At 42.2% G+C, this 12178-nt stretch overlaps 1 protein-coding gene across 11 annotated transcripts in view; it reads left to right on the forward strand.

Annotated features, from left to right (window-relative positions):
- The window catches only part of SNAP23 (synaptosome associated protein 23), a 40882-nt gene that overhangs the window by 10809 nt on the left and 17895 nt on the right, over positions 1-12178 (forward strand). For 8 of the 11 annotated variants that reach the window (XM_075844952.1, XM_075844963.1, XM_075844956.1 and 5 more), the window contains exon 2: positions 11576-11692. In XM_075844952.1, coding sequence (XP_075701067.1) covers positions 11633-11692 — 60 coding nt within the window. In that variant the 5' untranslated portion in view covers positions 11576-11632. Of the gene's footprint in view, positions 1-11555; positions 11693-12178 lie in introns of all 11 variants that reach the window. The other 3 variants (XM_075844955.1, XM_075844962.1, XM_075844957.1) reach the window with 1 other exon arrangement.

Here is a 12178-nt window from a genome sequence, read left to right on the forward strand (position 1 = left end):
AAAATTGGTTTTGAAATCAACCTGATACATTTGTTTTTTTATATGAAGGTGAACACCATATTCCACAGTTCTAGGAAACCCACCCTAAGTGCACCCCTAAAACGAATTTTTTTCACAATATATTGCACCTAGAACTCCCATAGCTGCCCCTGTGGTACTTTTATCCTGGTATAAACATAAGATTTGTTTTACCTTTTATTTTCTGACTCTAATATAATAGTGACTTTCCTGTTTACTTAATCTGGGAGTCTCCCAAATGTTCACATGTTATTTGACCATATAATGTTCATAGTTGGCAAGTCCCATTGTTTATGTAGCGAACTATGCAAGAAGAATATTCACTACTGGCATACAGTGAGTCTGTCCTGACCACGTAAAGCTCCGGCTGTGGAACGTGACCTTCTGTCTTCTCCGGCACTTCCTGAACTCTGTATTGTTTGGATAGTTTCAGTAAAGGAAAATTTGCATCCTTCCATGATGAGCAAACAGACTTTACACAATAAATACTTATGCCATTAATTTCAGGTGTCATTTAATGGTCACCTCATTGGTAGTGCTACTGCGTGTGAATCCTCCAGCTTATACCTGAAGAAATGGCGCATTGGTGGTAATTTTAAGGCCTCTCGCACACGGGACGGAAATTCTGCAGCATTTCCGCACTGCAGGTCAATTTCCGCACACGTTTTTTCCCCCGCAGCTCGTGGATGAGATTTGTTTAAATGTTATCTACTATTCTACTACTGTTATACGTTGCGTTACTGCCAAATGGAATTTCCAGACGATACCAACGCATTTCCTTCCCCAGCTGAATAACAATTTCTCTAGGAGGGTCCTTGTCTCTCTCGCAGGAACGTGATATCGCGCTGTCGGCTAATATTCCTTTTCTTTATGTGGGAGTAAAGAGGAATTGACAGCTGTGGTTGTCGCTTTTCCAGCCCCTATGTTTGGCTGTAACATGGAGGATCTATACTGGTCAGCAATGACTATAATGATATCTGTATGAACTCTACTCTTTGGGTTTTTAACACCGCCATTTCCTGGCTGGTAACGAGTGCCGATCACGATTATAACACCTCGATCGGCACTCGTTTTATGTCCATTTACTTGAAGCATGTATGGGGACTATCGATTGTTAATGATGGTTGATCCTCATACATTTTGCATCTTGTCGGCAGCCCATCCCCTATTAACTGGGGAAGATGTGCTGCCGATAAGCGACCATTTTTATCGGCGTGTAAAAGATGCCATCAGACGGTATAAGTATTTGCTCATTAATAGGCTGATCGCTTCCGTGTTTACATGGACCGATGATCGGAAACTAGCGTTTCTACCAGGATAGGCTATCAATATTTGGGAGAGGACTAAACAGGATAAGGAGATCCTTTTGTTACAAAACAGCAATGAAAATAAAAATGCCCAAATAATGTCAAATAATCACATTTCTGATACTGAAAGTGAAAAACTGAAAGGCAAGTTAAAGTGTATGTTCACAAATGCCAGAAGTCTAGCAAGCAAAATGGGGGAGCTGGAGGCCTTGGTAATGGAAGAAAATATAGATATAGTTGGTGTTGCTAAAACATGGCCGGACTCTTCACATGATTGGGCTGTAAATCTACAGGATTTTACACGGTTTCTGAAAGACCTATAGGAAAGGTGGTGGTGTATGTCTGTATGTGAGAAGTGATATGAAGGCGGTGGTGTATATCTGTATGTGAGAAGTGATATGAAGGTGGTGGTGTATGTCTGTATGTGAGAAGTGATATGAAGGTGAGTATGAAAGAATCATTAGAGGGTGAAGATTGTGAGGAGGTTGAAACCTTGTGGCTGGAATTACAAAGGAAGGTAAACACTACACCAAAAGTAATTTTTTCAATCCCCCCAATATAACTGAGGAGATGGAAGGTCAGATATATAAACAGATGGAGCGGGCTGCACAGGCGGGTACTGTAGTGATAATGGGAGATGTTAATTACCGGGATATTAATTGGCGTCATGGTTCGGCTTCAACTGCAAAGGGGAGACATTTCCTCAACCTGTTGCAGGAAAATTTTATGGGCCAGTTTGTGGAAGACCCGACTAGAGGTGAAGCTCTGTTGGATCTGGTCATTTCTAATAATGCAGAGCTTGTTGGGAACGTCAATGTTCGTGTAGACCTTGGTAACAGTTATCACAATATAGTGACATTTTACCTATACTGTAAAAAACTAACACACGCTGGGAGGGCAAAAACACTTCGCTTTAAGAAGGCCAATTTCCCCAGGATGAGGGCGGTAATTCAGGATATAGACTGGGAAGAACTAATGTCAAATAATGGTACAAATGATAAATGGGAGATTTTCAAATCTACTTTGGGTAATTATAGTGCAAAATTTATTCCTATAGGTAACAAGTATAAACGACTAAAATTAAACCCCACATGGCTTACACCTTCTGTGAAAGGGGCAATACATGACAAAAAAAGGGCATTTAAAAAATTCAAATCTGAGGGTACAGCTGTAGCCTTTGTAAAATATAAAGAGCGTAAAAATGTAATAAAATTATTCAAAAATAGAAAATGAAAGGCAGGTGCCCAAGGATAGTAAAACAAATCCCAAAAAATTCTTGAAGTATATAAATGCTAAAAAGCCAAGTTCTGAACATGTAGGACCCTTAGATAGATAGTGTTAATGGGAAGTTGGTCACAGGGATCAAGAGAAGGCAGAGTTACTAAATGGATTCTTCCGCTCCGTATATACAACAGAAGAAAGAGCAGCTGATGTAGCCGGTGCCAGTGCTGTTAATATATCAGTTGATCTACTGAATTGGATGAATGTAGATATGGACCAAGCTAAATTAAATAAATGTACACAAGGCCTCGGGACAAGATGTGTTACACCCTAGAGTTCTTAAGGAGCTTAGTTCAGTTATTTCTGTCCCCCTCTTCATGATATTTAGAGATTCTCTAGTGACTGGTATAGTGTCAAGGGACTGGCGCAGGGCAAATGTGGTGCCTATTTTCATAAAGGGCTCTAGGTCTTCCCCGGGTAATTATAGACCAGTAAGCTTAACATCCATTGTGGGGAAAATGTTTGAGGGACTATATACAGGATTATGTGTAAAAAATATTATAAGTAACAGCCAGCACAGTTTTACTAAGGACAGAAGTTGTCAAACCAACCTGATTTGTTTTTATGAAGAGGTGAGCAGAAGCCTAGACAGAGGGGCACTGTGGATATAGTGTTTTTGGACTTTGCAAAGGCATTGGACGCTGTCCCTCATAGACGTTTAATGGGTAAATTAAGGACTATAGGTTTAGAAAATATAATTTGTAATTGGATTGAGAATTGGCTCAAGGACCGTATCCAGAGAGTTGTGGTAAATGATTCCTACTCTGAATGGTCCCCGATTATAAGTGGTGTACCCCAGGGTTCAGTGCTGGGATCACTATTATTCAACTTATTTATTAATGATATAGAGGATGGGATTAATAGCACTATTTCTATTTTTGCCGATGACACGAAGCTACGTAATATAGTTCAGTCTATGGAAGATGTTCATGAATTGCAGGCAGATTTAAAGGGAATGTGTTGCCAGAAAAACATGTTTTTTTTTTAAAAATTAAACATTTAGTGTGTGGGTGATTAAACATGGTTCAAATTTTTTTTATTTTTTTCACGAGTCAGGCAATAGTCAGGAAATATTATAAATTAATTCTAATTTATAATACTACCCATTTTTGGTCACTAGATGGAGCTAGTTCCCAAAATTGCAGCATTGCAACATTGGGTTAAAAGCCCTCGCTCTAGTGAGCTCTCAGCATCCCCCCCTCCTTTATCCTGGCTAGTGCCGGGATAAACGAGGGGTTTGAAAGGTTTAACCTCCTACACTGTGTGTCGCCATTTTTTGAGGTAACCCACAGTGTAGTAGGTTTACATACAGTAGTAAACACACACAAACACTAACATACATTGAAATCTCTTACCTGCTCCTGCCGCCGCGGCTCCCTCCGGCCCGTCCGCTCCCTTTGCTGCCGCTGTTCCATGTGCACAAGTCCGGAAGCCGCGACCGGAAGTAGTAATATTACTGTCCGGCCGCGACTTCCGGTCCACAGGAAAATGGCGCCGGACGGCGCCAATTTCGAATAGGACTGTGTGGGGGCGGCGCATGCGCAGTTCCCACACAGACGCCGTACACGGCAGTCAATTGGACGGGAGCCGTTCGCAGTCCCTATGGGACTGTGGCTGCCGTACTCAATGTCTGTGTGTGTCGTTAATCGACACACACAGAAATGGAACAAAAAATGGCAGCCCCCATAGGGAAGAAAAATGTGTAAAAATAAGAAACAGTAAAACACAAACACACAAATGAAAATAAACGTTTTTATTAAAGCACTAACATCTTTAACATATAAAAAAATTATTTGTGATGACACTGTTCCTTTAAACAAACTAAGTGTTTGGGCATCCAGTTGGCAAATGAAGTTCAATGTAAATAAATGTAAAATTATGCATCTGGTTACGAACAACCTGCATCATATGTCCTAGGGGGAGCTACACTGGCGGATTCACTTGTGGAGAAGGATCTGGGTGTACTTGTAAATCATAAACTAAATAACAGCATGCAGTGTCAATCAGCTGCTTCAAAGGCCAGCAGGATATTGTCGTGTATTAACAGAGGCATGGACTCGCGGGACAGGGATGTAATATTACCACTTTGCAAAGCATTAGTGAGGCCTCATCTAGAATATGCAGTCCAGTTCTGGGCTCCAGTTCATAGAAAGGATGCCCTGGAGTTGGAAAAAATACAAAGAAGAGCAACGAAGCTAATAAGGGGCATGGAGAATCTAAGTTATGAGGAAAGATTAAAAGAACTAAACCTATTTAGCCTTGAGAAAAGACGACTAAGGGGGGGGGGGGACATGATTAACTTATCTAAAAATATTAATGGCACATACAAAAAATGTGGTGAAATCCTGTTCCATGTAAAACCCCCTCAAAAAACGAGGGGGAACTCCCTCCGTCTGGAAAAAGAAAGGTTCAACCTGCAGAGGCGACAAGCCTTCTTTACTGTGAGAACTGTGAATCTATGGAATAGTCACCGCAGGAGCCGTCACAGCAGGGACAGGAGATGGCTTTAAAAAAAGGCTTAGATAACTTCCTAGAACAAAAAAGTATAAGCTCCTATGTGTAGAAATTTTTACCTTCCCTTTTCCCGTCCCTTGGTTGAACTTGATGGACATGTGTTTTTTTTTTCTTCAACCGTACAAACTATGTAACTATGTAATATCTGGTCGGTGGATTCTGACTCTCGGCACCCCCGTTAATTGGCTGTTTAATGGGGCCGTGTTGGCGTTGTACAGTATGGAGCAGCGTTTGTTGCGGCCTCTTTAAACAGTTAATCGTCAGGGGTGTTGATGGGCCCCACCACTATCCTATATTGATAGGACATCAATTTTACATCATCGGAAAACTCTTAAGACCTGCCCCCTGCAGCAGATGGACCCTAGTTTTATACAAGACTATTTCATATAAGTTAATTTGTGTCTATAGTTTGTGCCCCTTTAAGAGATTAAACATTGGCTGTAAAACTGTTGCATATTAGTGGGGTTTACCCTTGTGTAGATGTCGTTTTTAGCATAGTTCACACGTCCGGGTCATACATCCTCTTTTGTTTCCGTTGTTAATCTGATCTTGATAGAAGTCGTTACATTTCAGTATAAAGAGTCGCCGCTGCCCCAGGTCAGTATTGTGCTCGGCAGCAGATCGTTGCTGCCTTTTAGAATACACAAGACTGACCATGCTGGTAAAGAGATGGAAATACAGTGTTCCCTCTTGTTACAATATGAGTCTCCTCCGGGACATTGTAGCGTATGGTATGCCGTCGCAGATAGTTCCTCCTCCCATTTCTATGAAGAGTACCCCCTACTCAAGGGAATTTTTACGAAAGGTTTAGATTTTGAGCAAAATATCATAGCACAATACAACTCCAAACAACAATACCAAATTAATACCCCAATACAGTACTCCATACTGTGATTATTAATACTCAACCAATGCCACAATGATCAATTAATACACCCGCCGTACTAAACTAATACCCTTACACATAAATATTGCTCGAGTAATACCACCATACGCCACGCACATAAACTGCCCAGGAAGTGGACTCAGGAGGGGGGTGGGCGCATTATCCAGCGTCTGGCGGCACAAAGGAGCAGCTGATGCATTAGACATCAGACCCTTACGACTATATAGACAGCTGACGTCTAATGCAGGAGATTGGCAACAGGACCCTAATCGGATGGATGCTCTGCTTCACAGGTGTTTTAGCAGTGAAATGCCCACGTTGATTGGGTGAATCTTGTCGCATGCAGTGCAGATTGCCACTGTCTGCAGTATTGTATGTTGAATGTGGTTTCATGTTATAATGGCCCCGGAAAGACCATCGTATGTTGGAAGTATCGTAACCTGAGGCCATTGTAACTTGAGTGATGTACACATTCTGCTAGACCGTTCTCTGCTGGAAATGAAACCCGAAAGCAAACACTCCTGGTTTTCCCAATATTTGGATGGTGTGTGTTGCAGAATTTTTTGTTTTGTCAGCTCTGTTAAATGTATTCAGGCAGTACAGCACAATATGGCGTCAGTCACCAATTTGCAATATACCTTTAAAAGCGTAGTGTTGAAAAAGGGTGGGGCTCTACAGAAGGGGCGTGGCTTAGTTTTGCTTGGTGTCAATTGCAATTCAAGCAGTAGAAGGAGGTGAGACAAAGCATCCGGAGTCCTTCCCTTTTTCAGAAACTAGGGGGATATAAAATGAATTCCTCCTGAAGATTCTAGAGCATGTTTTTTATGCTCTGTTCTCCTCAGTGTTATGTTTTGTTTAGTTGGGGCATCGGGGTATTTGATAGCAAGAATAGCGTAGACCGAATCCCGATTGGACCCCGGTATATTAGTCAGTGGGATCTGTCAGGATTTGTTGGCATCCGATAGTTAATGGCTTCCATTGTATTCAAAAAGAAAAAGAAAGCTCATTTAAAAGAGACAACCAATATGGCGCTTGTTGTCTCTGTTCCAAAAATGGCTCTGGAAAATTACATAGAAAAATGTAAATATCTCTGTAAGTGAAAGGAACAGAATTACCAAACTTTAGCTACGCTCTTTTTCTTTACTACTATATAGCCGTAAGTATTGAGTGGAAATTCTCTGTAAATGGAAATAACTTTTATATCCGGTATACTATTCGATAAGCATATCAGTCTTGCTATTCACTTACTGTTAAAATGTAGTTGTTTGATCCATGCAAGTTTTGTGTGAAGTTACTGTCACTAGGGGTTTCCCTTCCTGTAATCTGCTGTCCACCCCCTGTTGTCAAGCAAAGTCTGCTCTCTACTTGCAGGGCAGACGGGAAGAAGTGGGGGGGGGGGGGGGTCTCTTCACAGCCTGCTAATAGAAGTCTATGGAGAGGGGAGGGGAAGCAAAAAAAGATGTAAACACTCTGCCCATAGGATGGGGAGGAGAAGCAGAGTGAGAGATACAGATGCTGCCCAGAGAAGTCTATGGAGGGGGAGCAGAGGGAGAGACCTGAATACTGCCCATAGAAGTCTATGGAGGGGCAAGCAGGGACAGAGAGACACAAATGCTGCCAATAGAAATCTATGGAGAATTAAATCTATGCAGATAACTGCTAAACGGTGTAGAATGCAAGTCATGTAATAGCTGGAAATAGTGTTATTCCTCATGTATACACGTATGACAGCTTATTCTGAAAAGTTAGGTACTGTATGCTTTAAAGGCTATGTACACCTTTGAAATATGTACACCGTTGTCAAATATTTTGCTTAAAGGGTTTGTCCGCTACCGGACAACTGATGACCTATCCATCGGATAGGTCATCAGTATATCATCGGTGTGGGTCCGACACAGATCAGCTGCCTGTTGGCACCGGATGTCGTTGCACAGTATGCAATGTACGGAGCCGGAAGCAGATGGCTCCGTACACTACATAGCGACCATACTGCAGCTCTGCCGCTGTTCCGTGGCCTGAGCCAACTGCTTCTGGCATGGACATCCGGTGCTGGAGCTGCTGGTCAGTCCGGGTGTCGGACCCCGACCGATCATATACTGATGACCTATCCAGTGGATAGATTATCAGTTGTCTAGTAGTGGACAACCCCTTTTTTTTTTTTTTTTCATTTTAATATCGACCGCTGTATGGGAGGTTTATTTGTAGCGGGATGAGCTGTATTTTTATTAGTGGCCTCATTGTGTTATTGATTAGCTTTTTTTTTTTGGGTAGTGGAATAAAAAAAACACCAATTCTGCAACTATTTCTGTGTTTTAAGTCCACGCCGTGTGGTGTAAATAACATTCTAACTAATGGATCAGGACGATTCATGCATAACCAAATGGGTATAGGTATCTTTTATTTTTTTAGGTTTAACTGCATTTTCACAAAAAAACCATTTTAAAATAAAGTAATTCATTTTTGCATCGCTGCATTCCAAGAGTCATAACTTTTTCTTTTTTTCCGGCGATGTAGCCGTATGTGTACTTGTTTTTTGCTGTGTGAGATGTGGTTTTTAATTACTAATAGGACTTAATTAGCATTCACTAGCGGCTTAAATGATGTCAACTTTATTGTTTGATGCCATATATGTGTATATATTTTTTTTTAAAATACATCTACAAAATAAAACCCAAATCGATGGATAGAAATGGTTTTATTTATTTTATTTTTATTAGTCCCACTTCTATAATGCTTTGGTATACTTATTATACCTAAGCTTTATTGCCTGTCAGTGTAAAATTCTGTCACGGCCTTATAGGCATACAGCCATGGCAGTCCTAGGAGTCTGTGTTCAGCGCCCGGTTGCCATGCCCACCTCACTGATGAGTGACCCAGGCAGCTCTGTCAAATCACTTAAATGCCGCACTTGCTATTGATCACGGAATTGAAGGGGAAAAAATGGCCCGAATCAGAGTTGTTTCCAATCCCGGCCAGTGCAGTGGGAGCCTGACTGTCATTCACAGCAGGGCTCTCACAGCGATTGCGCGGGCGCAGCTCCTGTACCCAAACAATCAGGCTGATGTGCACGTAAGTAACACTGCGGCAACTAACCGGCGCAGATGATGTACATGCATGTGATTCTGCGTTAAGGGGCTAAATAACAGTTTGCGCACGAATAGTGTAATGGGAACCATTTCTGATTCCTGGAAAACCAATAGTGTGAACCCTATAGAGAACAGTTGGGAACATGATCAAGGAAGAGAATATCATGGTGCGCATATATATATATATATATATATATATATATATATATATATATATATATATATATATATATATACACATGCGTTCGCTTTCCGTTCCGGGGTTCCGTCTGAGGTTTCCGTCGGGTGAACCCCTCAGCGGAAAGTGAAACCACAGCTTCCGTTTGAGTCACCATTGATATCAATGGTGACGGAAACATTGCTAATGGTTTCCGTTCGTCACCATTCCGGCAGGTTTCCGTTTTAACGACGGAATCCATAGCGGAGTTGACTGCGCTATTGATTCCGTTGGAAAACCGGGAGTCGGAGGCGTTTTTTTACCGCGAGCGGAAAAACCGTCTCGCTGTAAAAAGAAGCGTCATGCCCTATCTTTGGGCGTTTACGCCTCTCACCTCCCATTGACATCAATGGGAGGCAGAGAAATCGAATTTCGCTGCGTTTTTTGCCCGTAGCACTCAATGGGCGGAAGCGAAAATCACGGCACGCAGGCAGGTCAAAATCAGGAATTTTCCTCCTGCAAAAAACTCTGTGTGAGCAGGGCCTTACCCGGACTCCTTTACTTAAAAGGAAAACCGCTCTGCACTCAGTGCCGCAGCAATTGGTTCGCTTTCCAGCTTGTTGTACAGGTTAGAGGACGACACCAGTTTGTGCACTGATAGTGTAATGGGAATTACTTCCGATTCCTGGAAAACCACCTAAATGCCAAGTGATGCAAGAATCCTACAATAAGCAGGAAGTTTGATTGATCTTTCATGTAGAATAACTGCTCCCGACTGTCTGAGCTGTCGTATTAACAGGAGAATGAATGATACTATAATACTCCTATAGTTACCCTGAAGGTCCAAGCAGGTATTCTTGCTACACCAAATTTAGTATAAAAACGGCTAAGGCTCCTCTAATCACACATCATAAATATGGTCACGGTTGTGGTGTGCGCTATTTTAAACACGAAGGGTTCCGCTTGAGGGGTTCCATCTGAGCTTTCAGTCAAGGGTACCCTTCAACGGAAAGGCAAACGGAAACCTTAGCCTCCGTTTGCATCACCATTGATCTCAATGGTGACGGAAACTTTGCTAATGGCTTCCGTTTGTCACCGTTGTGAAAGGTTTCCGGAATCGACTGTGCTATTGAATCCGTGAAAGGGTTCCTTTTGTTTTGGCGGATTCAATAGCGCAGTCGACTGCGGAAACCTTTCACAATGGTGACAAACGGAAGCATTTATCAAAGTTTACGTCACCAGTGGGATCAATGGTGATGCAAATGGAAGCTAAGGTTTCAGTTTGCCTTTCCGTTGAGGATTTCCCCCGACGGAAAGCTCAGACGGAACCCCTCAGTGGAAAGCAACGCTGATGTGGACAGGCCCTTAGACCACTTATAAATTGCCCCTGATGTACTTTGCTTTGACAATTGAAACTTCATGTACATCATTGCACTCTAGAGTCAGAATATTGCCCTGGCCTTATACACATGGGCAGTGTGGTGTCCAGTGGTGCAATGTGACATTGCTAAAAAGGTTTCAACCTTCGTTCCCCAGTGTTGCGGTGAAAGATGCTGGGAAATATATGGAATATCCCTTTTAAAGAGGACCTGTCACTAGATCATATAAGTTGAACTGGTTTACTGACCTGAATAGTGGTGTCTCCCTGATTCAAACACTGGTTTGTTTGTTTTTCCTCTTCCTGGACACCCTCCCCCCCCCCCCCCCCGCTCATTCCAGGGATATGGTCCACTGTTGTGTTGGCTACCTATTTGATAATTTGCTGTAGTTAGCCATAGGGGTGGAGCTAGCTTGCCTGCCTCTGATGCTGACCAATCAGCTTGAGGGTAGCTCACGCACTGTTGGCTAACTACAGCAAATTAGCATAGAGGGAGCCAACACAACAGTGGGCCATATATCTGGAACTGGGGGTTTCCAGGAACAAAACAAAACCGCGCTGGAATCAGGGGGACAGCGCTATTCAGGTCAGTAAACCACTTTGACTTCTATGACCTAATGACAGGTCCTCTTGAATGGTTTATTCTATGGAAAGTTAGACTCATCCTCAGCTGGTAAGTTTGTAAGTTTTGTACTTTGAGCTTTTCCAGAAGTTCCTCCTTCTGCATCATTGCTTATTAACCACCCGGTTGCGCCATGCGCTGTACACAACGCTTCAGTTCTGCTCTTACAAGAAGAGACTGACCGGAGGGTGAAGTGAAGTTTCATTACAATTACGCAGCTGTTATAAGAAAATGTGGCTTGTATAAGTAAAGCTTATCAAGATTTTGGCTTCTCTTCTTTCTTTTTTTCTTTTTTTTATTTTAAAGTTCACTTATTCTTTTGACAGCATTTGGGAGAAGAACCCTCCGATTTTAGCCATCTTTAATTTTCCGCATAAGCCACCATGGATGATGATATGGCAGTAGAGGACATCCAGCTACGAGCAAATCAGGTCACTGATGAGGTACGCCATCTCCTATGTCTAAGGACTATAACTTTCAGTTTTATGGCCACTTCGTTGTATGCACATTTCTCAACGGTGATGCCCACGCCTATTACAAAATCATGGCATAGCCTATCCACCTAGTTTCTATTGATTTATATGAAAGTTGTTGTTGAAGCGATACCTATAAAGTGAAGCTCTCCGCTCCCTTGTTTTAGTAAAAACTTCATTCCTCAGGAAAAAAAAATTCCGGGGTATCTTTTTCTCAGAACTCTGCATTTTGCCATTCCTCCTGGAAATTATAAATAAATTCACAACTGGGTGTTACCATTCCCGTGTTAATGGGCTATGTCTCTACACGCTTTGACACTGTCTAATGATTGCTGACCGTGTCAAATTGTGTAGGGACTCTACTATTGACAAGTGGAACAGGTTTCAGTCGTCAATTAAGTCATACATTTCCAGGAGGAATAACAGAAGGACGTCACATTGCAGAGTTCTGAAAAA

Source organism: Rhinoderma darwinii, chromosome 12 (genome assembly GCF_050947455.1).
Source record: "Rhinoderma darwinii isolate aRhiDar2 chromosome 12, aRhiDar2.hap1, whole genome shotgun sequence".
Lineage (NCBI taxonomy): Eukaryota > Metazoa > Chordata > Amphibia > Anura > Rhinodermatidae > Rhinoderma > Rhinoderma darwinii.